Source organism: Calliopsis andreniformis, chromosome 3 (assembly GCF_051401765.1).
Source record: "Calliopsis andreniformis isolate RMS-2024a chromosome 3, iyCalAndr_principal, whole genome shotgun sequence".
Taxonomy (NCBI): domain Eukaryota; kingdom Metazoa; phylum Arthropoda; class Insecta; order Hymenoptera; family Andrenidae; genus Calliopsis; species Calliopsis andreniformis.
Genome location: NC_135064.1, coordinates 16,809,496 through 16,834,163, shown reverse-complemented (window position 1 = coordinate 16,834,163; position 24,668 = coordinate 16,809,496). Strand labels below are relative to the sequence as shown.

Sequence of the window (24,668 nt, the reverse complement as noted above, 5' to 3'; positions counted from 1 at the left end):
TCACACAGGAGAGTGTCAAGCTTTATTAAATAGTACCAAGCTCACAGAAGTTTTAAGAACTGAAGACATAATTGGACAAAACTGTATTAATGATACTTAAAACTTTCAATCGCTTCTAGTCAGGTTGTTTGAAACTTCAAATATGGTGCATGAGTACACAAATATTTCAGTGCATGCTTTAGTTCTTTTATTGAGAATATTTATATACTATAAGAATCTTCATAAAAAATAACGAAAAAGAATATTCACGAAAATAAGTTAATAATATAAAAAAACACAGTAGCTAAAGCTTTGACTTTAGAAAACCAGCTCATAAACAGCATTTCTTCTTTCCTCTCACAAAGGGAACAATCTACAGAAGAAAAAAAAACTAAGGTACTTCTCCATATTTCTGTGCTCGTACTTCATCCTGTGGCTTCAGATTAAAGTCATTTCAAAAAACAGAACTTTTATACATAAAGCGAGGAAATATTTTGTTTATTCAAGTTTACTTATTAACACGTAAAATTAAAAAAGATATATACCTTCAATAAAAAATCATTTGTCTTCAAATAATGTCAATTCGAAGGCACAGAAATATGGACATGTACTCCATCATGAGCTGTGAAATCACTTTGGTACGATTCTGTTATTTCATTCGCGCGATTAAACCTCCTCCGAAAGGCTTTAACGCGGGAAAGGAAGTTTGTCGAACCATACCTGTCTCTCGTCTGTACGAATCGTGACACTTGCTGGTGCTAATGAGTCCTCCTCTGGAGGGTGGCTCGTAAGAGCGACTCCGTAATGATCGTTTATCTAAGTACTCCGACGTAAGTTTCTACAAATTGACGTGGGAAAAGAAGAAGGGAAAAAGGCAGAACGAACGAGCGAATGAACGAGCGGGCGAAAGAATGCAATAATAGAAAAGGCGTGTACGTCCTTCAAATGTCAAAGCAACGGAGCCGCGGCGAGCTCGCAATTATCTTTAGATTTTCGTTAAGACGGGAATAGATATTTTACGTTAAAGCTCGCCGAGCGTGCGCGCGCTCTCTCATTAAGAACTCTTAAAAACACCTAACCCCTTTTCGGATATCCTGTTCAAGCCATGATTATCGGCTCCATCGAATTCTCGGGCCCAGAATTATCGAAGATTCGGAAGCTCGCGTCTCTTTTAAATGACCAGCACTTAACGGAGTTCTACGAGAGCAGCGTACGGTCAAGATCGATTTTATTATAGGAACGAGGTGTTCCGACTGCTTGTTTGGGCTCGGCAGTGCGGAATTTTACGTTGATTACTATGGTTGAAAATATAGTGGGAAAGGAAACAAGGTCCGCCATTACATCTTAATGGGATCGAATGCTCACAAATCTTTCGCTAACGACAGTCCTAACAAGATACGCTGTTTCGAATGGCGGAGCATGCTTTTGACAGGTGGTAATATTTAAACATTACTACCAGGTGCCCTGTTGTTACAATTACAGTTTACAAAATAGAAAAGAATAGACACGGATAGACATAGACATATAGAAATATATTAAAAAATGTCTTCCTCAAGGAAGAACTAAAATAGAAAGTATGTAAACTAATAGGGTCAAATTATCAAATTATCTATAAAATGTGATATCGGAACTGTATACGAGATTTTTTAAGAAGCGACTCTAAACACCAATTATCTAAATTGTGTGCACTTTTATGAAATGATATTAAGATTTTATCGTATGCAAATTTCGGGTCGAGAAATATGTTCGTAAAAGGCTATAATCCAAAGAAAGAATTGCGTCTACTGTCTACCGACCAAACGCGAACCCTTGAGCTAAGAACCTGACGCGACAGCTGCTGCCTTTGTGGAGCCGGCCTTGTTTAAGGACCGATTTACACAGGTATTAGCGTGTAATGGGAACTAACTAGACCCTGGCCGCTCCTTTTATCAAGCCCAACGGCAATTTAACACGGTCCAAACTGCCTGAAATTAGTGGCGGATCCTAAGGAGCAGCCTTTCTTCTTCCTCCGGCGAATTGAAATAAAAAGTCTAAAAGAGCACAGGTGAAACTTTTCGGAGCATCTAGGACGCAAATATCCTTCAGACTTTCCTTCTTCTGAAAATAGATAATCGAACGACCTCGTGCCGAAGAATAAGGAAGTTAAAGTCTAAACAATATTAAGTATATTTTATTTACTATTACTACTTACTACCATTAAGTAGTAAGAACACTTTTACTACAAATAGGTAGGTATTTCTGACTCAGTTCATTATTCAGAGATGAAAAAGCAAGTAAGCATTTTTCACGCAGACATTAGCATAGAACGATCGGGGTCTAAAGAGACTCTTTCTACCGATAATCCTGCGAGTGATGAACAGTAACTCGACAATACACATTGACTGTGGTCAGCCGTAAGTTTACGAATTTCGTGCCACGTCGCCCTAGCGACCACGAGAATCGTGATATCGTGCAGGGGAGTCGTGAGGAGAGTCATCTAGAATTTCGTCGGTGTAACTGGAGTTCCCCGAAGCGTCATCTTTAATCTACGAAATCGTTTACGTCTAGGTAAGTACGTAGAGGAGAAGAGATACACGGTCACATTTTTCTCCAGGTCTTATCTAGAATCTTGGCGCCGCTCGCCCGGACGGCGGAAGGTGAGGCGGAGGCAGCCAGCGACGCAAGAAGAAGAGGAAGAGGAAGGAAGCCCTGAACGGGAAGAGGCCGAAGATGAAGAGGATCCTAGAAGAAATTACTCGCTCGAAAGACGACAAGGGGGGCGGGAAGTAACGGTGCTGCAGTGAATCGCGGCTTCTATAAAAATTACCCTCCGGCCTGTGGGCGAAGCGGGATGCCAGCCGCCGCGAATTGGATTGAACGTATCCATCTTTCCTCACGGGAAGTGTCCACGCGCACCGTCTCCTGGCGAGCTTGCCATTTAATAACGGTGCCTTTGTTGCGACGGAGCCACGATTACGAGCACCACCGCCTGGGTCCCTCCATGCCAGTTCCATCGGCGTTGCCATCGCGGAAGCCATCCCCCTGGCACGCACCATCGGCGAGAGATAATGAGAAGGTGGACTGTGATATTTGTCGAGAGAAAATGCGGGGGACGAGAACCTCAGACTGCGCGAGAGGAGCACCGATTTACGCACAAAAGAATTATTAATACAATATATGGGTATAGCGCAATGATGGCTGAATCGTGACTCGTAGGCTGCTTGTGACTTTTTTAGATATCTACCTGCTGAGGTGTCTAGGTTTTGAAAATTCTTCTACGAAACTTCTTAGGGAAAAAATATTTTTCATTTCCTCATTTCCGAGTCTACGAGTCTCTTATGACACGGTTTGGCCACCACTGGCGCAGTGGATCATTTCAAGCAGTTCCTTAATGCTAAGGTGACGTTCACAACTGGTTATTCAGTGAATCGATTTAATTGAATTGGATACTGTACATTCTCAGAAGTGTTATGGGATAATGGACGTAGGGGAATATTTAAATGCATATTCGCGAAAATAACAGCCGCTTAGTGTTTTCACGTATCGGCGGTTCAGTTTCGCGTGCAGCGGCTCGAATCGGTCGTAATTCCATTTCGCAGTCTAGAACGGATTGTTTTTTCCTTCCGCCCTACTTGCTGAAACGGGAAATTGCTAAAAATACTAGGATATTGTGAAACGTATCCACTGAAATATGAGCGCGCGCAACTGTGAAATACAGAGCTGGAACCTTCGCGAACAAGAGTCCGGCATTATTCCTTTTACACACGCCCGATTACGTACGATATACGTTCTTGCATTCCGTTGACGGGGGGAACGGTGTGCAACTGAAAAATGAATAGATCAATTAGTTCGGCCGGCTGAATTCTCCAAGAAATAAACAATAATTATTCTACGCTGTCACGAGGTAGGGAACTGGAACGTTGAAAAATAATAATGCCAATTATTTTCGCGCGATTCTGCGGTTACGCGTTTGTATCGATCATAAAACGCGATGCCTCAGAGAAATTGAATTCCAAACGCGTCGATAAAAATTCCACGTTCAATTTGAGAGGCACAAAAATTCGAATCGTGGAAATTCCTCAACTATTGCAATTAAAGAAATATCGATATCAATTATTACAGACTTCTTTATACCTATATTTAAAAAAAAAAGAGGAAGAGGGAGTACAGTCTAACAATAAGCGAGAGTAAGCATCGAGTAATAACGAGGAAGCACAAATTGGTTCTAAGGTTCTAACCATAACAGAGAATCTCAGCTTACTTCGAAGTAACCTTTACTATTCCATAGGTTATCGATCTCCACGGACTCATTTTATTTCATTTTATAAACCTTATTTAGGATTAATCACGCGGTGAAGGAGATTCCGCAGAGATCGATAGCATCTATTGCTTCGTTACAGTCGGATATTTCTCTGACTAACAAACGGCTATTCCCCTTGCGAGTCCTCTTCAACGTCGATCTACCCAAACGATAATATTGAAAGCCGTCTCTTTCTCTTATTATTATTGCTTTTTAATTACTTTATCTTGTCGTTCATCGACTTATCTGTTACGAGGGAAGAAATAACTTAAAAGGAAGCGGTTTCGAAGTCGAAAAGATATTAACTTCGAAACTGTTCAATTTACAAAGTACCACTGATGCATAGATGCTAACATTTATGCTTTAGCGACGAAAATTGCGAAAAACAGTAGGGCATAAAGGGATTATTTTTCAATCGCCTTTTCAAAAGCCTGATTAATTATCATGAACTACCCAGAATCAGGTCTCTATTCTCACTGTGACTACGTTTCCGTAGCTTCCATTATCGTTAATCGTATCGCGTCACGATTTAAACGGACTTTTTCCTCCAGCTTCTGGAAGTCTCTGTCCTCCTGGCTCACGTTCAGCCAAGTATCTGATGGCCCTTGAAACGAAATCAAAGGCTCACGCGATATTCTCTTATATTCTTCAATCCGAGTCGTGAATCGCCGCAAGATAAGGAGCCGAGAGGGGAAAGGGCGATCGTTATCGAACAAAGAGACAGAGAACCCTTTGACTTCGGAATGTTATCGCGGGAAACAAAGTTCCTCTGGAAAGCATAGTTCATTCGGTAAGGAAAGGGCAGAGCTGTGTCTCCCTGCGGGACGCCGAACAGTTCAGATTCAACAGATACGGGGTATTAAAAGCGACATTTTCTTCGTCCCCGCGATAACTTCGATCCGCGACGGGGTTGGACGTGGCACTCGTGCAGATAGAAAGCGCAGATCGACGGATAACACGACGGAAGTCTCGATATCGTGCGATTTTTATGCACGATCAGGACAGTTGGGCTTCACCGTCATGTGAAAAATCTGCCCTCTACGTGGATCCCGTTGGTCTTATAATGAAATTAGAGGCAGCGAAAGTCCGTTAATGGATTATTGCGATCAGGTTGGCCGATTACTTTCGAACTCGACAGCCTGCAGACGTGTTATCTTTCTAACATTTCACGTGCCAGTAATCTGAGGCTAAGCACATGAAAGTATATATTGTCTCATGTTTTTTACGATATTTTTTTATTTATAAAATACTTTTATTACTTGGATGGTATATTACATAAAATACTACCATTGGCAAAAAGTTTTCCTTCTACTAATAGTTCGAATGAATGAACAGAATATTATTTACCGTTTTTACAAATTTTTAGGATGCAGTGGCCTTTGATATAGATTTCATTCATTGAATAATTAGGTACACCTTTTTTCGTTCACACGCTTTCTAGCACGCTCTCCAAATTGAATCCTCCCGTTTTTTAATCTCGAGAACGAAGTTGAAAGAACGTGCATTCGTCCCTGTTATCACGAACAGCTTTGCCGAACGGAGTAACTGAATATTCAGTTTGCGATGTTTAAGTGTTCCCCGGAAGTTTGCATTTCTTTGAAGCTATTGCATTTTAAGAAGTGCAGTCCCTACAAAGGAAATTACTTAGAGCCGAAAATATGAGGAAAATTCCCCGAATATGTATACGACGAAGTCCCCGAAGTTTGCATTTGAAATGTTATTGAATTATTTTACAAATCACAAGTAATTCAGAAGTACTCGGAAATGGCAACGTCTGACACTAAGGGGAAGCCACTGAAGGAGATTCAGTAATTGCGACTGTCACTATTCTGCTGGCTTCAGAATATAATATATTATTCCTGAATAGTCGTGCTTTCATCTATGATCTCGTTGTCAGCGTTAATTTAATGTAACTGTGCATTGGTTACTTGTCAGTGGTATATCAAAATCGTCTCACAGTTAAGAACACTGTTATTTCTTAGTCATTAGTTCTTCATGTTTTAACTCAAATAAGAAAGAGTTCAATATTCTTTTATGTAAATAGTTCACTTCTCAGATATAGAAGATGTCCCAGGAAAAAACTAAATAACATTACCAGCATGTTGAATGAGGCATTCTGAATAAAAAAGTCAGTCTTCGTTTATTCATTATTAATTTATTTTAAAGAAGAAAATATTCCCGATATACGTAATTGAAACAGAGCAAAGGTTTATTCTTCTCGTATTGGTTACTTTTTTTTATTTATATTTGTGAGGGAGTAGCTTAAAGTGATGAGCCTCTTTTCATAAACATAAAAATATTCTATCTTTTAATGAAATTCTGACAACAACTATGATCTAGATCTAGAAACAGTCTACTACTTACTAACAGCTAGCACCGTGAGTAACACTCCACATATAGATTAAACAGTGCTTATCTCGAAAATAAGCAACCTGTGTAACATGCTGTAAAATTTATTCGATTTTCTTCTGGGATATTCTGGCCATAAATAGAACTAGTAATTCCCTCCTTCCACTCTTTAACACAATATTATCCCCAGGTTATCAGAAAAGAAGCAAATTCTCACGTATTCAACGAAACACGAGCAAACTTCTTTCTTATTGTTAGTATTCCCAGCACTTTCACAAATTCTATCACCAGAGAAAAAGGAGTGTTTAAGAGAAATCAAGGACACGCGAGCACCGAGTTTCAAGCGTCGTTGAACATTAATTTGACTATCGTGCGAGCCAGGGTTACGCGACAAGATCACGATTTCTGCGAACGATTCCAGGAACCTGTCGGCGAGTTATCGTCACAAGGAAACGTTGATTCCCGCTGGTTTCTCGGGAGGTAATCCAGCGCGCTTCCTCGACGTCGTTCACGTTCCGACAATGCGCAATTTTGAACGTCGTACCGTCGACTAAGCACATTTGCAGGCCGACCGCATTATGATGTTCCTATGTTCATGAGACGCGCCAGTGGAAGACACGGGAACACCTAGCATAAGGAGATATGACACACTCGTCTTGTTAGCGGTACAAGATGTCCTCATTATCGCGACTGACGGTGATGACGATGCAAGCGCGACCGAAAGCTCCGCGAATTCCAAACTACTCGAGAGAGCGATGTGTCAGAAAGAGAGGCGAGAAAGGCGGGAGGATGGTTGACGAGATGTAAGAAAGGAAGCCGGAGTGGAAAAGATCAAAACGCGGCCAGGAGTGTCGCGAACTCGTTAATGTAACCACGTTCTCGAGAGGCACACGACACAATCCCCCTGAACAGAGGATTCGCTTCTTTTTCTCGCGAATCGTGCGCTGCGCCTTTCTTTTTTGGGGCACTTTAATTGTAAGAGTAATGACGTGGCTTGTGGACATTCGTGACCAGGTTTCATGAAACCATATGACCGAGAGCGAAGCAAATATTCAATGTCAACAGGAATTCTCTTCATTGGTTTCGTTTCGTTTCGCATTGAATCATTGTTTTAAATTATGCCTGTGATTCAATTTGAAACAGTTCATGAATATAACTGAATTTACGATACAGAGCATAATTAAATAGATACAGATATATTTTGAAAAAATGTTAACAAATAAGCTTTCATATCAGTGGTTAATTGACAATAAAATCTGTAGAGATGCACGTGCTTCGCTTGAAGCATCTGAAGTAGGGAAGAGTCGAACAATCGAGCGTAAACTTGACCTTAAACCGAGTGGGGAGCATCGTGGAAGAGGAGAAGTGTATTTGTGCTCGATGGGACAATAGGATGCCTGAACTCGACCCTTCTAGCCCTCGTGTACACTTCCTTCACTTCTTCACTTGTTCCCGTTAAAGATTCAAGCTACAATGAGCCCTCAGGCCTTCACAAAACATGGTGATCCACAATAATCGTCAAAGAAGAGGCAGGCACGAGTCAGCTTGATTTAAAGGTATGCATCTACAGTTTCAGTTGGTTTACATATAAATACATGAGTATCTAACGGATGGAACATCAATATGCGTGTAAGCCGACGTTCATTGGGGCTTCGTCGTCCGGCTTAAGGGGTGGACTGTTCCAGAGGCAAGAATTAGGGATGGTGGAGGGAATATCATAATACTTATAAGCCTTAAGACACATTAAGAGGATCATATCGTTCGCATTCGAGATCCGTAAGGCGTTTCAGTTTGATCCGAAAGGCGAGAAGGTTACTCGTATCGCGTTCACGAGTGGAGGGGAACCCTGACAGTGAATGTAAGTAGAATGGGTGTAGCTGTCCAGATGACGGCTCGTCTCCTTTAATGCGATAAAGGGTGTCGTGCCTACTTCCAGCCTATCTCGTCCAGTTAAGGGTCAGTCTATTGAAACTACACCATCACGAATAAAGTGATTAAGGGAAGGAATATGCAGTGCTGAAAATCGAAAGTATATGAGTCGTCTTTCAAGTTTTTACTTGAGTCTTTACTGTGTTATTCTATGAATGAAATATTCCACAAAATATATTAAAAGTGAAAAATGTTTGGGTTTTATGATGAAAACTTTCAAGAAAAGCCAAGAAGAGATTTATATTACTAACATATTATGGAACAGTTCATATATCAAATTTGAAGGGGGTACTTACGACTCGAATTAGTAAAAACTGAATTGCCTTGTCGAGATAATGCCTACTAAAAGAGTACTTGAAATTTCGAGTGTATTAATAAGTGACTCCATTAACCTCCATTAGTGGACGACTTTCCATAAGTTATCGTTCGATGATTCATGATCTTATTAGGTATCACAAAGCAAAGAGTGGGGAATGAAGTCTAACAAAAAAGGAAGCAACTTTTTATGGCCGAATTAGGGCACCATTAGAAGCATGAATATTCCTACCTCGTGTTTGAATTTTTTACCATCGGTTAATTTGAATACTGGACCGAGCATCCTAAGAGCTTAATTAGACACTGAAGCGGTTTAAAAACAGTCTGAAACGCGAGTCTATTTCACAATGACTACATTCTAACTGTAAATTCGTCTGCGTTCATCTTTTTTTAAATGCATCAGTTTACAGAGGAAGAAAGAGATCGTCGGTCATCCATCATCGTTAGCATTTCATTCAACCGATTGCCGCGCCAGTCGAGCGGAAGTTGCCACAGACTTTAAAAGCTGTGTAAACTGGGGGAACAAACAAACGTTTTACGCTCGTTCAGTAGCACTATCGTCTTCAACGTATATGTGCATATAAATGCGTGCATACATTTCAGATTAGAATACGGCATAAGGCAAGTTTACCCGATATTTAAACCTCTTCCATCGATCACCGTGAACCACGTTTCTCGTGGATCCTAAAAATACCCTAATATTAGCAGGCTTCTAGAGACAAGTTGCAACACAAAAATATCTACTCAGTTTATATACACATATATTAAAATACAAAATAAACTAAATGTAAAATAATGAAGAAAAAATAATTCTGAAAATTTGTTCATTATTCCTGTGATCTAAAATAAGCTAGTGAATTTTATATTAGGACTTCCTAAAATAATCATTCTTTCATTCATTTTATTAACACAATTATCACGATACATGTACCTAATTTCTATTGCTTTTATTGCATAGTGCAGAAGACTGTACAGATTTTTCAGACGAATTGGAAATATCGTTTACAGTTTGTCATCTCGGCATGGCTGATCTGTAGACTTCGTCAGTTCCTCAAGGAATTTTCTTGGTGGCTCGACAGCCTGCGCGGAGTAAGCATGAGGAATGATACAGGAGGAATAGTAGATGCTCTCGATGACATGGAAGGTGAATTTGGGCACCGAGATCACGGGGCAGGAATGAAAAATGGAGGTACGAAAGCGGAATCGCGGGGAGGTTGACGCATTGCGGCGGGGAAATATGGGTCGTTCCCGATTATGTTGGATGTGTACGGGCACCACTGGAATCTGACGGCGAGTGAGAGTGACGCTGTGGTACCTCATATATCTCGTGTATAACTAATGCCCGCATATATCAGCCATTCGTCTCCCTTGTATATTTTTAGTGATACGATGTGTATCGTCCCTGGAACGTTTTACCTTTGCGTTTTCCATTTAAGCGACGCTCGTGTCGGTACCATTCTGCTCGCAATCCGACCTCGAATCTTGTATCATGGATGTGTCTATCTGTGCTCCACAGATTTATTCAATGCGAAATGAATGCTGGTGATCAAAGGAACGGGAAGTGCTGCGAACGATATTTATGAATAGGTTTAGCGACAGAATGCTCTGATGCGTCCGTGACGATAAAATATTTTTTAGAGCCTTTTTCGTGGAACTTAGGGATGACATTTTTGGTGATATCAAATATTGGAAATCTCTAGATAAAACTATGGACCTTGCAACATTTAGTCATGGTGTCTAAATAAGTAGTCAATGTCACTTCAGAGACAGACAATTCAGTAATTGCAGAATTTGAATGAAAGTACATTGAACACTATAAGTGAAGCTATTTCAACTTCGAAGAAATTTAGAATTGATTAATACATGTACTTGCAGGAGATTCAAAAATTGAAAAAGGAACGAATCTTCATCGAGAAATTTAGAAATTTATCCAATACATTGGTACGAAGTAGAATAGCAAGCGAAGAAGCAAGCTCGATTGGAAACAAGTTTCCATGAAAGCAATGTCATTATAAATACCCCGAATTCCAGGCACAAACATTTGCAATGTATACGACTGCAAGCTGCTGCAGCAATATTTAGCCACTCGAAACTATTCGTATATTATACACGGAGATAGATATTAAGCAGATATTGAATGCACCATCGCAGTATCTAGGTAGCAATTTATACTGATCTAGATTTTCCATGCATTCAGAGGTTAACGGAAACACGAATTGTCGTTGCGACCTATTAACAGTAATCCTCAATCATGCTATCGAAAATTACATTGATTTGTTTGGAATGCGTGCATTATTCGCTGACATTGCGTTCTTTGTGTTTCTAAAGGCAGAGTCGCAAACTACAACGCAACCAGAAACGAGGCAAGGTCCATCATTGTGCCACAGCAGTACCTTTCTTTGGCTTTTGCTATGCAACAAACTTTCCTCCAGGGAATAAATAAACAATTAGTCGCGTGCATACGGTTTACTTGTCGTCTAAGAAACGGCGCAATTATGAAACTATGTAATGTAACTATATAGACGACAGAAAAGGGTAGACGGACAGGCGAAAAAATTAACGAATGCCTCTCATAATTAACAGCGGTTAGAGGTCCACGAGGCAAGAGAAAAGCTTCACTTTGTATCGCTGTGCTTTACTTTCATGGTAGGTGGTCCAACCGGGGAACGAATGCCGAAGAATGTCAAGAGAGCATCACGCTTGTTAGCGGTCCAGGCTGCCAGCGGCTAATTGGTATTCCAGCAGCAAGAAGTGTCAGCCTTTGACTGATTCTATTTCGAGTAGGTCGCGGTCTGTCGAGTGCTCGTTGTGTTTACATTCTGGAGGGAATCGTAAGGCAGGAAAGTGGCTGACCAGCGTCTGCTGAACAATGCAGCTCCTCGAGGGCCTTGAATCTTCTCAGACCGGTTCCATCCTGGGTATTTTCAACCACGTCCTCGTCGGTCTAATCGGTCACCAGCATCGAGTCGTCCTGACGCCTCTGAGAGTTCCTGGGTGTCGGTGGTCAGCCGTGAAACGGAACGCCTCTTCTTATAAAACGCTCCTTTCTCCATCTTTTTTTCTTCCTCTGTTTTCCCATGCACGTGATCCGCGCCTTCCCTTTCTTCCTTTCGTCCCCGACCTCTGTTCACACAGGCGTGATGGCACATTCATTTTTAACGTGTCGAGACTTTTGCATTTTCTCGAGTGGGTTTCTCCCTCAGCCGCCATGCTCCGCGAGCGCGTAGACATATGCGCGAGCGTTCACCTCGAGCCGAACCTACGCGCCCCTGCGCGAACGCACGAGGATAGTCCGCGACGATGTTATATCCGACTCGGCTGTCTCGACATGCCATCCATCTCGGTAAGCTGTCGTCGTAATCACCCTTATCCTTCCTGTTCTCGTCCCGACAGAACGTTTCGTTATGCCTGCCGTTTGCTTGAGACGTGAAAGAAGCCGATTCTAAATGCTGCTTATCTCTGATCATCGATCGGCGTGTTGTCATTCGTTACAGGTGTACGTTTGTCAAACAAGCGGGATACAATGGTCGGTGAGCGTTTCTGGAGCTGATGTTCGTGAAGAAATGTCACTCGAATGTTTCGATGGAATTTTTGAGCTGGAATGTGGCTTTCACTAGATGCTTGATCCTATCGTGTTTATTGAAGGAGCATTGACACGAGGAACTGATGTCGTTAATGAATTGCGCAAATGTTGATTATCGTGAATGCAATATCTTATGTATTGCATGTTCATGTCGTAGCTCTGACTACACTGTTCATGAATCGTTTAGCTGTGAATTATCGATGCACTGTGTCAATGCTCTTTCGTTCAAGAAATGCACTATATGAGGTTCATTAGATAAGAGACTCATATTTTATTCACTGCTCAGAGTATTTAGTGACAATAAGATTAAATAATGGTATATTGTTTATTTTTAGTTCAGTGATTACATATTGTAATTTTGAATTGTTATTTTTGGTGATAACTTATTGGAACAACCTTTATAATGAAATATACTATGAATAGTTTACACGCTGACAGAAATCGTTAGTATCAGTAGGCTCATAGACAACGCAGTGAAAATGTGACGAATAGCGGAAGCATTCAACAGGTTGATGTCACACAATAAAAACTTTTAAGCGTTCAATACCTCTTCAAACATTACCAGGGACATCAAATAAGAGAGGCGTTGTCACTAATTAAAGCAGGACCGAAGTAATTACAAGGCACATAATTTAGTCCAGGACTTAATTTTTTCCACTTAACATAAGTAATATATATCCAATGAATCAGTATCATATTCGACTACCAAAGTAATTTCAACACCTCCAGACCTAGCACATTAACCCGAAAAGGATTCATAGGGGAAGGAACCTTAAAGAAGCCAATACACGATCAAACGATCATCACGCGAAGAACAACCCCAATATTTAAAGTAATTAATAATACGATTCCCAGCTTCACCAATGTAATCTCGTTTCAGTAACGACCGTGAGTCCAAGAAGATACCCGTGGAGGAGGAATCATGCAGTCGAGCTTGTCGCTAACGATAATTCGATAGTCGTTGCCGAGCTGTTGGATGTGCGAGTGAAGAGGACCCATGGGCTCGAAACGTGATCGATATTAAGAGACAAGTTAACAGCGGATACCGCGCCGCAAGTTCAGACGTAATTCAACACAGTTATCAACCCAGCGGACAGGAACGAGGAAGAACGTACACGTTGAAGCTCAAAGGATGGGTGAGCGGGCAATAATTTTTATTCCTCTATGCTATTATGCAAATCGGCCAGTAAATATTCACGGGAGTGCTTTTAAGTGTCAAATTGCGGCCGCGAGTTCACTTTCGCCGATAGCATTTTAATAGTTCATAGACTCCGTTCGCCGATGTAATCTCGGCGTGAAATTTCAAGGGTAATTTCCATCGCGATGCAACCGACCGTTTGCACGACACTTTTCACTCAGGGATACCGAAACGGCCACTTAACCTACAACATGTCGCGTGTTAAGGGACATCATGTATGACGCGAAAATTGCGTACGCGAAGGAACCTGCACAGGATCTTTATGTTTCCTTGACAGAGACAGGGGTAGTGAGGCACCTCTTCGCCATCATGCTCTGCATCGCGAACATGATCATCTATGGCCTGAAAGTCAACATTGCAACGGCTATCGTCGGCATGGTTAAGGCTAAGAATGGTGAACATCCGAAAGATGTGTCAAATGAATGCCACTTCGACGATGACGAAACTGAACCGATTGACATAGATGGACCTTTTGATTGGTCGACGACGCAACAGGGTTTAGTTGTCAGCATATACTTTGCTGGTTACATTGTTGGGATGTTTCCATCGGGATACTTTGCAGATCGGTGAGTGGTACACTTGCATTACACGGGGAGGATTTGAAAAATTCTAATCCAGACTTAGATTCATGAAATCTACACTTTAATCCATATATTTAGGTTGAACAGATTGACGTATTGTTTGCCAAGGTTCTGCAATCTTTCCGAGAAATAGTCTGATGTCAAGAAATAAATTAAATTAAATTCTGGAGCCGAAACATTTTTAATCCTCTTCGTATTTGTAATGAATAGATTATTGATCTTCATGGGGATTTAAAATTTAAGATTCTCAATTTTGCATTAATAATTCTTTGATTCGCTGAATTTGCTACGAATTGAACATTAAATAACAAAATTTGCTTCTAAGTTAAAATTGAGTTATATAAACTCTTATCAAAAGTTCTATCTTCAATGAGATTGCTAGACATAAAGATAAGCGAGAGCTTTAGGAGCAGTCTATATATTGTCTCCGTTAAGATTTCATTTAACATATAATGCACTGTTAACATAGCCATTAACAAAATTTCTTTCTCAATTTAATTATCAAAGCAGTACAATTTATGAGAATAACCAAAACATGAAAATCAATAAACCATCATACTCAAATCTTCAACTGCTCTAATCATTAGCATAGTATACTGAAAGAATGACTCAATCGAATTTAATCACAATCTTCATCCTGCAGCTTCAATACCAAGAACGTTTTGCTGATTTGCGTGTTGTCGAATGCGGTATTAACCTTATTGGTGCCACTCGCAGCGCATGAGCTGATCGCGCTTTACGTCGTAAGATTCATCACGGGTGTCATGAGCGCGGCAAATTTGCCCGTGGTGAACGTTCTTATCGGCAAGTGGACCGTTTACGAAGAGAAGACCCTGTGGGTTGCGATCATTTACTCTGGGATGTCACTCGGCACCGTTATTTCTATCTTCTCTTCTGGAATGATCCTGCACACTATAGGATGGGAAGCGATTTTTTACATCCACGGCGTCTTGCCACTGATTTGGTGCGTGGTGTTTTATATATTTTTCGCTGATAATCCAGAAACGCAGAAATACATCACTGAGAAGGAGAGACAGCTTATCATAAACACTTACGGCCATAGAAAGCCTGAATCGGCGGACAGCAAAGTACCATGGAAACGTATATTCACGTCTGTGCCATTCTGGGCACTGATTTACACGAATACGTTTGGCAACTTCGTATGGTATTTCTTGCTCACGCAACTGCCGTTGTACATGAACAAAATACTCAGGTTCGACATTAAATTGGTGAGTCACTTGATAAACATTTCTGTTGAGACTAAACTTAACGACGAAGGCATCTTACGTGAAATTGTAAATTTAAGAATCTCTCATGGTAAAAATCACAGTCTATCCTAAAACATCTGTTTCACTGCACAGAATGCTAGTCTTAGTTGTTCCCCGTATCTCTTTAATGCAATCATGACTCCGCTACTTGGCAAGACCTTAGATTGGGGCAGAAAGAAGGGATACTGGGATCAGACGATTGCTCGAAAGATTGCAGTGTTTATAAGTGAGTTTCGTCACAGTGCTTGATTGGAGATATCTAAATTTAATGGAATTTGTTAGTAGTAGTATGCACTGAGGTTTCCAATTGTGTTGTTAGAACTTCGAACATCTTGTCTGTAAGTGTCAGTTATGCACTTGCTATATTTGTCTATTTTGCAGGCTGTGTTCCGTCAAGTCTGTGTCTTATCGTGATAATGTACATTGGTTGTAAACGCATGGCAACCACAATACTCCTGATATTAAGCATAGTGTTCTGTAACGCGATTTTCGTTGGCCATCTGTGTAATCAGAATGACCTAGCACCAAATTACGCGGGAATCCTAATGGGAATCACAAATACTCCAGGAACGATCTCAGCATTCATCTTACCAGCGTTGGTGGGCGCATTCATGGAACATGGGGTGAGTGTATGAATGCTTAATTACTTTTCAAACTGATCTAAAGAGTTTGACGAATGTTGCACGTGTCTTTTATAATACTCCGCTGGTTAAACAAAAACAATTATAATCTGTACCATCGTTTGCAAATGTCATAGCTGTTTCATTATTGGAGTGATATTATTCATAGTATTTGTTTTTCTCACCTCTTGATTACAACGTTTAAGATAACTGAGATCACAGATGAAATTAGAGATAAGAAATAACACAGTAATTACATAATTACTACCATTACCTACTAAGATTGGTTAACTTTATGCTTTTATGATCCAGCACACTATGGCACGCTGGAGGTTCGTTTTCTGGATTAATATTATTGCTCAAGTATCAGCGTTTGTTGTATATCTCATTTTTGGCTCGGGTAAAATTCAAGAATGGAACTATCCATCTGAAAATTGGACTGGTCGACAACGCCAAAGAACGCAAGAAAATGAAATGTAATCTTTAATGTTGAAATCTGTTCCGTTGAAGGACTTAACCATCAGGTTATATCACGTCTATAACTAATATTAAAAAATATGTTTCATATAATTTGAGAATGATGTTAGTACTTCAAATAATTATGAACCTTTACTACGTCATTATTACGTTGTTATTTTGTACGTATGTATTTTTGTATATGCTACTTTTATATAAGTTTTTTCTTGAAACAAGCAACCGAAATAAATTCTGTCTTTGCACACAATCATAATATTAACGACACAATAATTATTTGTATTACGTGTACTATAGCAGTATTTATATATATATCCCAATTTCTTTATTTACTCAAGTGTCGAAATAGGGAAAACCAAATTTTCTTAAATTCTAAAATTATGACGAAGCATTGCCCGATTGAAAATGCACTTCACCATAAATTTGAAAGGAGAAAAATAGAATAAAATTCGTAAAGACATTTTATTGATATTTTCAGGAATAACCACGCCTAAAAATAATTTTTCTATAATATTTGAGAATGAAAGCATTTAGGAAGTAAGAGATCAGTAACCGCCAGTGCCAACGACATGTTGAGTTGTCAATTATACATACTTTTCCCTCTTAAATTTCTCTAACGAATTTAAGCACATAGCAGATTCGACGCAGTTATCATCGTTATAAATAATACGCCGCATTTCCCGACGACGTTCCAGTGCTCGCGAAAATCTTTTGAGAGTCATATGCGCGGTGTATAAAGGTCTGCCGCGCAGCTACAGTAATTAGAACCGCGAGACCACCCGTAACGATGGCCGACCAATTAAGGGCCACCTGGTACAAAAATCCGTCTTATCCCAATTAGATCGCGGCGTTGGCAACTAGCAGCCCGCGAAGGGCCCCCATACGTAAAAGAAGCAGCAAATCCGGGTCGAAAGAGTCGGCTGCCAACGACTTAACAGAGAATATTTATGGCGGTTGAAATATTACGTTTGTAATCTATTTTCGGGCTATACCAACTCGTTTTCAACGAGCCCATCGCTTGAAAAACGAAAGGCAACCACCCCGTCTCTCCCCTCGCTTAAGCACGCTTCCTGTGGCTACAATATCAAAGACGCGTCAAGAACGGAATCACAAAGTGGAGATTTCTGTTTTAATTTTATTCAGTTATTCGAAATCGAAAAGATTTATGACCGTAGTATAGGTACTTTTTCAGCCTTTTAGTGGAAAAATGGAACAAAATGAATAATGAGCGAAGAAGTCATTAAAGCGGTCTCTGTGTTTTTGTGGTATGGATTCAGAAAGAAATTAAAAGAATAACAGTAGTAATTTAAAATACCACTTTGTTATTAGATAGACGATATTAATCAGATCGTTTTTATAGTTACTAAATTATGGGAAGATTATCCTAATGTTAGGTAATTTTACATTAGATGATTAATGTTTATTCGATTTCCTAACATTTGGAGCAGATGATCTGTTCTTCAGAAACCTCTAATAATGATCCACCATCCAGTTGTTAGGGAGGTAAGAGAGCATCTGCTGCTTGCGATCAAAATCATCGCATTATCAACTGTTCCAGACCTCTTTCCATGGAATCCTTTTTCCTCACAATATTACACGATAAGAACTTCGTGGATAAAACTCCATCAATGAACAATTTTCGATAAGTGGTCAATCATGAATCGCCAATATCGGAAAAACAGTGAGGTTTTCTTTAACACTGAATTACTGTTCTTCCATTGGTCCAATTCTTTGGATAATGGAAGCTATTTTCTACATTCGTGTACCAAGATTATCAAGCAGGTTTTATTGAATAGCAAACACTATTCTTGTCGACCTCTGTTCAATACCGACAATTCATCGAAGCTACAATCAATTGCACGAGTTTATAAAAATCTTAAATTAATCTTCGCTAAAATCGTGTTTAATGCCAACAGTAGTACGAGTAACGTTTCCAAGAGTATAATACAGAGTTCACTCAAGTTAAGAAATATGAATATACGGAGATGTTAATTAAAACTGATTGACTGATCGATTCATCACTGCCAATGGAGCATTAACAATCCCCTTTCCCTTTTATTTCAAGTTATATATGGAAAATTAGCCACTAAGATAATCTACTGAAAAATCATAGCAGCACTCGGCTGAATAGCTTTTCTCGTCACTCGACAATCCGTCGAAAAAGCTATTAATCAACCGTAATTACGGCTCCGTTGATCTTTTGCCGAGGGATCGAGACGTCGACTCGTTTGCCCGAACCTGGCAGAAGTAGACTCCGCTGCGCGTCGCTCGACGCCACGGTTAATCAATCCTGAAGCTCGTTACAGTCGAGTACCTCAGTGGTTGAAGCGTCAACGCATCCGAAGCTTGCCACCAAGATGCTAAGAATTGTTAGTCTGCCGCAGGTGGTACGCTTAATAGACAGTGATAAGGACTTTAAGGGCGAAGAGCTTTCGCAAAGGAGAATGAAAGACGTTTAATCAACGTAGGTCTGAGAAATTGATCGAAATTCAATTTTCGGTTTCGGTAAACAAGGAGGTTCTATCGTACGTGGTAGAAGATAACTTTGCATGTGTAGTATAAGTTAATTTCTACTCTATTAATTTTAATTTTTATTATTCGCAGTGTTTAAACCTCTGGAGAAATTTATTTTCTGTAATATATAGAAATACAGATTGTTTCGAAGTTATACGATCAATTCACATTTTTTAAGGAATGATAAAACGCTGCTACATTAGATTCGACAAGGAGCGATGTTATACTGGTCGGTTCATGTAATTTGAGATTTTTCAGTTGCTCACGAAGATCAATTCTTTGAAAATTATATCGCTCGCCCTTTCAATTGGAATGAATGTTTTCAGTATGGAAGGATTACAATTATTATTAAGGTGACACTTGTCTGATTCTTGAGCCATTTGACACCATTGTTCCACGGAACTTCCGAGAGATGTTTGCTGCGTAGCAGCACTAGATCGCACGGTTATTACTAGCAATAAATCGCCACCTTTAATAAGAGCTCACATGACGTTCCAGACGGAAGCCAGAGACGCCAGCGTCACAGTTGACGCCGACAGAGGCGACGAAAAGATCGCAATATTGGACGTGAGAAAGAAACGATGAATTGAAAGCACTTTTGCCAACAGGTCTTTTAAGTTAATCATAAGTAGCAACTAATGATTAAGTATACGTGTAATAGTGATTCAAAATAAAATTGACTAACATAATCTCTGTACAATGCTTGAATTCTTAAAAATATAAAGCATGGGTATTTAACCTTGTCGGAAATTTTGAAAGTATTTTAAATATTAATAGTCAAATATATTACAAGAATTTGATACTATTAAAAGGGATAGTCAATTACAATTGAGCTCACACATGCAACCCCAAATCTAGGTCAGTGCTATCAAAGGTAGAAATGGACGTGTGGAACAACTGAAAGTGCAGCTGTTAATAGTCTACTTCTACCTTTAAACCTCTACCGCAAATGTTTTGTAGCCGTGAGACTGAGCTATTAAGGCCTCGACAAACTACATACACTTAAGTACCACCTACACTGCGTGTCGTGCCGTTTCTGCTATTTCCTCTATGCAAGTGTAAAAGCATACGCAAGTCAATTTTACAAATCGGAAAACAGATTAACTGTTAAAAATATAAAAAAAGTAATCTTCAAAAAATAGCTAAAAAATATTCCTGCCAGAACGATTGCTAAAAAAGTCTCAGAGGAAGAAAATTAATTCTACGAAATGAATTACTGGTAAGAAAAAGAGGAATAAAATACTTCACTCCAAAATACGTATTGGTATCAGAATAAATTACCAAGGTGCTTCTCGGTACGCGACAATATCTATCTGAGAGACAGACTTAACGCAACTTTAACTGACTGTTCTCTCGAAAGCGTGAACTGGGTCATTCAGGGAAGACTTACGAATCGTCAAAGTACTCGAGAGTATTTCCTTACGGCTCCAGGAGACAGGAGGAACGCAGAGTGCGGACGGAAGGTGAATGGAAAAGGGAGTACGGAAGGTCGACTCGGTTCTCAGCATTCCTCGGAGTCCGGCGAAGAATTCGATATGGCAGGGTTGACGACGCGATCCAAGCAAAGGCAGTACGGTGGCAGGAATCTCGAAACTCGGTCACCTCATTTCCAATTGACCGCCTCGAGAAACCCTCCCTCTCGATTCCCTGCAGACTATGGTGCCGCATTATGCGAACTTCCTGCAGATTAGTTCCTGCCGAGTTTACTGCTTCGGCCAGGTGGATACGGCTACGAGTTGACTGGCCAAGGCTTCGACGCAATTCCAGGCACCCTGTTCCTTCCATAACCGAAACAGGAGCTTGGTTTCGCGTGAATTTGTCAAAAGTATTACTAGTGATGAATCCAAGGTATCATAGAAAAGGAGAAGCAGTATACAGTGATATTTCGATACAAGTTACCTTTTCTTCAAATCATTCTTTTATTTTATTTATCCTTTGTCTTTGAAAAAACATATTTAGGTTCCTATTAGATAAGCTTCTAACTCATTCAAAACCGCTAAATTATGTCAACACAATAACGTAGCTCTATAGAACTCCATGGAGCTACCTTACAGGATTCTTACAATGAACTTGTATCGAAACAAAACTATATTCAAGTAGACTCGAGTTAGGATGTGATACATGCAAAGTATCTATAAAGATTCAATTCTATAATTATGTATTTCTAACTAAACCAATGTAACCAAACCTACGATCAGCTCTACATGTTTCTTCCAAGTCATCAATCGAATTAACGATGCGCTTCTGTTAAGGCGTACAATATTTTTTGGCCCACTGTACGCGTGGTATGCGCAAGACCTTCCCATAAAACGATTCAACCCCGCCGGGGATTTTGGATCGCGACGAGGGTTACGCGAGAGGGTTTGTTTAATCGGCGCTCGTTGTTGCTGCATCGGATTTTGATTAACGCAGCCCCGTCACGTTCGTTCGTTCGTTGACGGATGAAAAAATGCGTCACACACGCGTGTCTCGGTGTGCGCATAACTTACGGACGCACGTCAAATGTAAAATGTGTGAGCGTTCTATGGGGTGTCTGCTACACAAGCTTTTCTGCGCGTCCTGTGTGTACATTAGTAATGAGACTGATGTCATTGGAGCTACTGTATATGACATTTTCAAAAAATTTGAGCTAAGGTCTAAATTGAGACCTAAAATATAGAATTTGTGTTTCTACGGAAAAAAAGAATATTAAAAGAATTTTTTTCACTTGAAAATAAGAATTCAAGCAGACACAAGATCATAAGATAGTACTGAAGTTCGAAGCTTTAAACGTCAACATCTCGATAGCAACAATATGTGACCTAGGTAATTTTGTATTACAACCCCAGACATAATTCGAGGCATTCGTCACATGATCCATTGTAAAAACTGAACAGGCAGGAATTATCGGATGCATTCATCTTTGCCAGTCCAGGTTTTATTATTATTTCAATTACGTTTGAACGAAAGCATACCCCTCCAATAGGATTGCCGTTTTCTCTCCTGCGAAGTAATACGGCACGGTTACCCCTCCCATATCTCCCTTGACCACCCTTTCAAACTCCCCGCGCCCTGCACCCTTGAAAACTGTCAGCATATTGCGCATGCATAATTGAACGTGTTCAAACAAATAACAAAGTTTTCGCATGCTGATGAGGACGCTACCGCATCCGGATTTTGACTGCCACCGACTGGCAGTGACATATTTTCATTTGACACGCGGGGATGGCCCACCCCCGCACGCTTCTCACGATTCTGCAAACATTTCTAATCGATTTTTTCAGAGTTTAGGGCAAGGAGTCAAGACGCGGAAGATAAATTAGGCGAAATAGAGTGAAAGTAAATATACGATAAGAAAAATGTGCTCTAAGAATTTCTATTTCAAGTTTACTGTGAACTGTTAAAATCTAGGGATGCAAAATATTTGTTTATAAGAAGAATATATGGCGAGAAGTGTTCTAGGTTGGAACCGAAGGTATTCAAATTATAATTCATCCGAGCACTTCGTTCACAAGTGCAAATGCTGGATCGATAAGTTCCATGCCACGCTTCGAAGTGCAGTTATCTAAGAGGAAATTACTTCTAACCCGTAAAAGGCTTCCCACCACTCAGAAAGGATTTAAATTTTACGTTTGGTCTCATCCTATGGACGATCCAATCTCGCGCTGCCAACACGCGAGAGAACTGTTGAAATTTTACGAAGTATAATTACAGGGACTTGCGTATCGGACTATTTTTTCCGGTCAGTGGGGATGAACTTCCACTACAGTGATATGATAACTGTTTATAGGGCTTGCGTGATTGCTGAAATCCCACTTTGTCCCATTCCTAGCCATCTACACTGATAAAACATCCTGGGTATCCTGTAAGAATGATCGACTTACCCCAAATACATTTGGGTGCATAATTGAACGAACAAAGACCAGATTTAATTCACGGGATAAAATGCATTAAAGAAACCTTAGACCCTTATTTATATTGTCATCGTTACTTGAAATCTACATACTTGAAATAATTTCTAAATTCAAGAACTGTCATTGTTACTGTAAATAAAAAAAATTGAATAAAAGTTCATACTTTAAATGTTTCGAATGACTTCACTATTTTCAAATAATTTCAAAAGTATTTCTAAAATACACAGAACTACACATTGGGATCAAATGTCTCCAAATATAGTTTTTGGGCTTGTACTGTACTCATCGATTCAAGTCTAAATTATTCTGCACACATTCAGAATGTCTCTAAAGCGTCGAAGATACGTGTCAACCCTGTCAAATTCGATCGAAGTCTAACAGTGTTCACGATTTAAATTTCAATCTCTTCGCGTAAACGGGATTCTTAACGTTTAATAGGCTAGGATAAACCTGTTCCACGGTTCGTCTGCTTTAACAAGGAAACGCGCTTGCAGGTTCGGTTGCCTAACGCGTTATTAACTTCCAAAGTAAATCCACTCTTTTCGTAGTGGCACGGTCTGTGCATAGCCCAAGCGTTACATAATGCTCGATGAAAAGCTAAACTCCTAGGTACGTACGTATGGGAATACGACATGGTATTTGCCAGGCCGGCTGGCAATTTGCCTCCGCATACCGTGGTCTCGCTCGAAGTATGAATAATAATGACGCTGGATATGTGAATTATGAGACGATTATCTACAGCGAGGGTTGCGTTGGTTATTCCATCGTGGTTCACGGTACCTGCGACAATCGATCTCGTGACTCGATATTACACTTCAGGCACGTGATACTTTTAACGACCTGGATTTAACGAATGAGCACTACGCCGCGCGTACGTGTCTATATAAAATTTATGGTACGGCATGATTTATTTTCTCCTGCGATTTTTTATTGCCCCTTTAAGCAACAGAAATTTTAGTCCCAGTCGTAGCAGTGAAACTCCTTTTTAGTGGAATAAGGAGACTAGTCATTCGAAACGTACCATCGAATTTTTTCATCTACGAATTATGTATGACACTAAACCTGTGAAATGATGTGTAAAAGAAGTTTAAGTATGCGAGATGTTGAGCAACCGTAGAGCACTATTTCTGAAATTTTTTGCAGGATGTGTTTTAACTTTTATAGACATTAGCTTCAGATGGAATGATCATGAAAAAATTTTCTGGCTGATTTGGCAAGGAAATTGTGAATTACGTAGGACATTTGCGTCGAATGCATTAGTCTTCCTGCAGAGTTTAGTACCAAAGTTTCTCAACTGTGGCGCCAGCGGATGGAGCCAACCCTTCTGGAAAATCTATGGAATCACAGGGAAAAAATTGAGGCGCGTGCATACAGAAATCAAATCTTCATTTTAGTATGAAAGTTTTTAATAAATTGCACGAAATGGGACCCAAGAAAAAGAATTTAAAATATGTTATCCTCGATTTTAAAAAACTCTAAAAGAAATTATTTTGCTGTAGAATATGTGGTCTTCAGAGAATCGAAATGATTTATAAAATAGTGTGTTGTATTTAGAGAATATGCAGTTACGATTTACGATGTCAATAGACACTGTTTTCCTTAGGCAAATGAACACATTCTTCCGTCTTTTCTAAATGGCCTATCCAACATTTTGTATATTAGTAGCTTATGCTACCCCCAGCAGAA

At 39.9% G+C, this 24,668-nt stretch overlaps 2 protein-coding genes across 2 annotated transcripts in view; one reads left to right on the top strand and one right to left on the bottom strand.

The window, feature by feature from the left end:
• Ten-m (teneurin transmembrane protein Ten-m) overlaps window positions 1–24,668 on the bottom strand; it is a 557,921-nt gene that overhangs the window by 435,986 nt on the left and 97,267 nt on the right. The gene's annotated exons all lie outside the window — the stretch shown is intronic.
• On the top strand, window positions 13,846–16,581 carry LOC143177309 (putative inorganic phosphate cotransporter). The gene is made up of 5 exons (XM_076375178.1): window positions 13,846–14,198; window positions 14,857–15,442; window positions 15,575–15,707; window positions 15,863–16,104; window positions 16,414–16,581. Exons 1-5 carry the CDS (start codon window positions 13,846–13,848, stop codon window positions 16,579–16,581), a joined length of 1,482 nt encoding a protein of 493 aa, XP_076231293.1.

What these genes read in the sequence shown, in the direction of transcription:
- LOC143177309 (XM_076375178.1), top strand. Translation starts at nt 13,846, where the DNA reads ATGTATGACGCGAAAATTGCGTACGCGAAGGAACCTGCACAGGATCTT. An exon ending in AAAGATTGCAGTGTTTATAA is followed by an intron (nt 15,708 to 15,862) that starts GTGAGTTTCGTC and finishes TCTATTTTGCAG; the next exon opens with GCTGTGTTCCGTCAAGTCTG. An exon ending in GCGCATTCATGGAACATGGG is followed by an intron (nt 16,105 to 16,413) that starts GTGAGTGTATGA and finishes TTTATGATCCAG; the next exon opens with CACACTATGGCACGCTGGAG.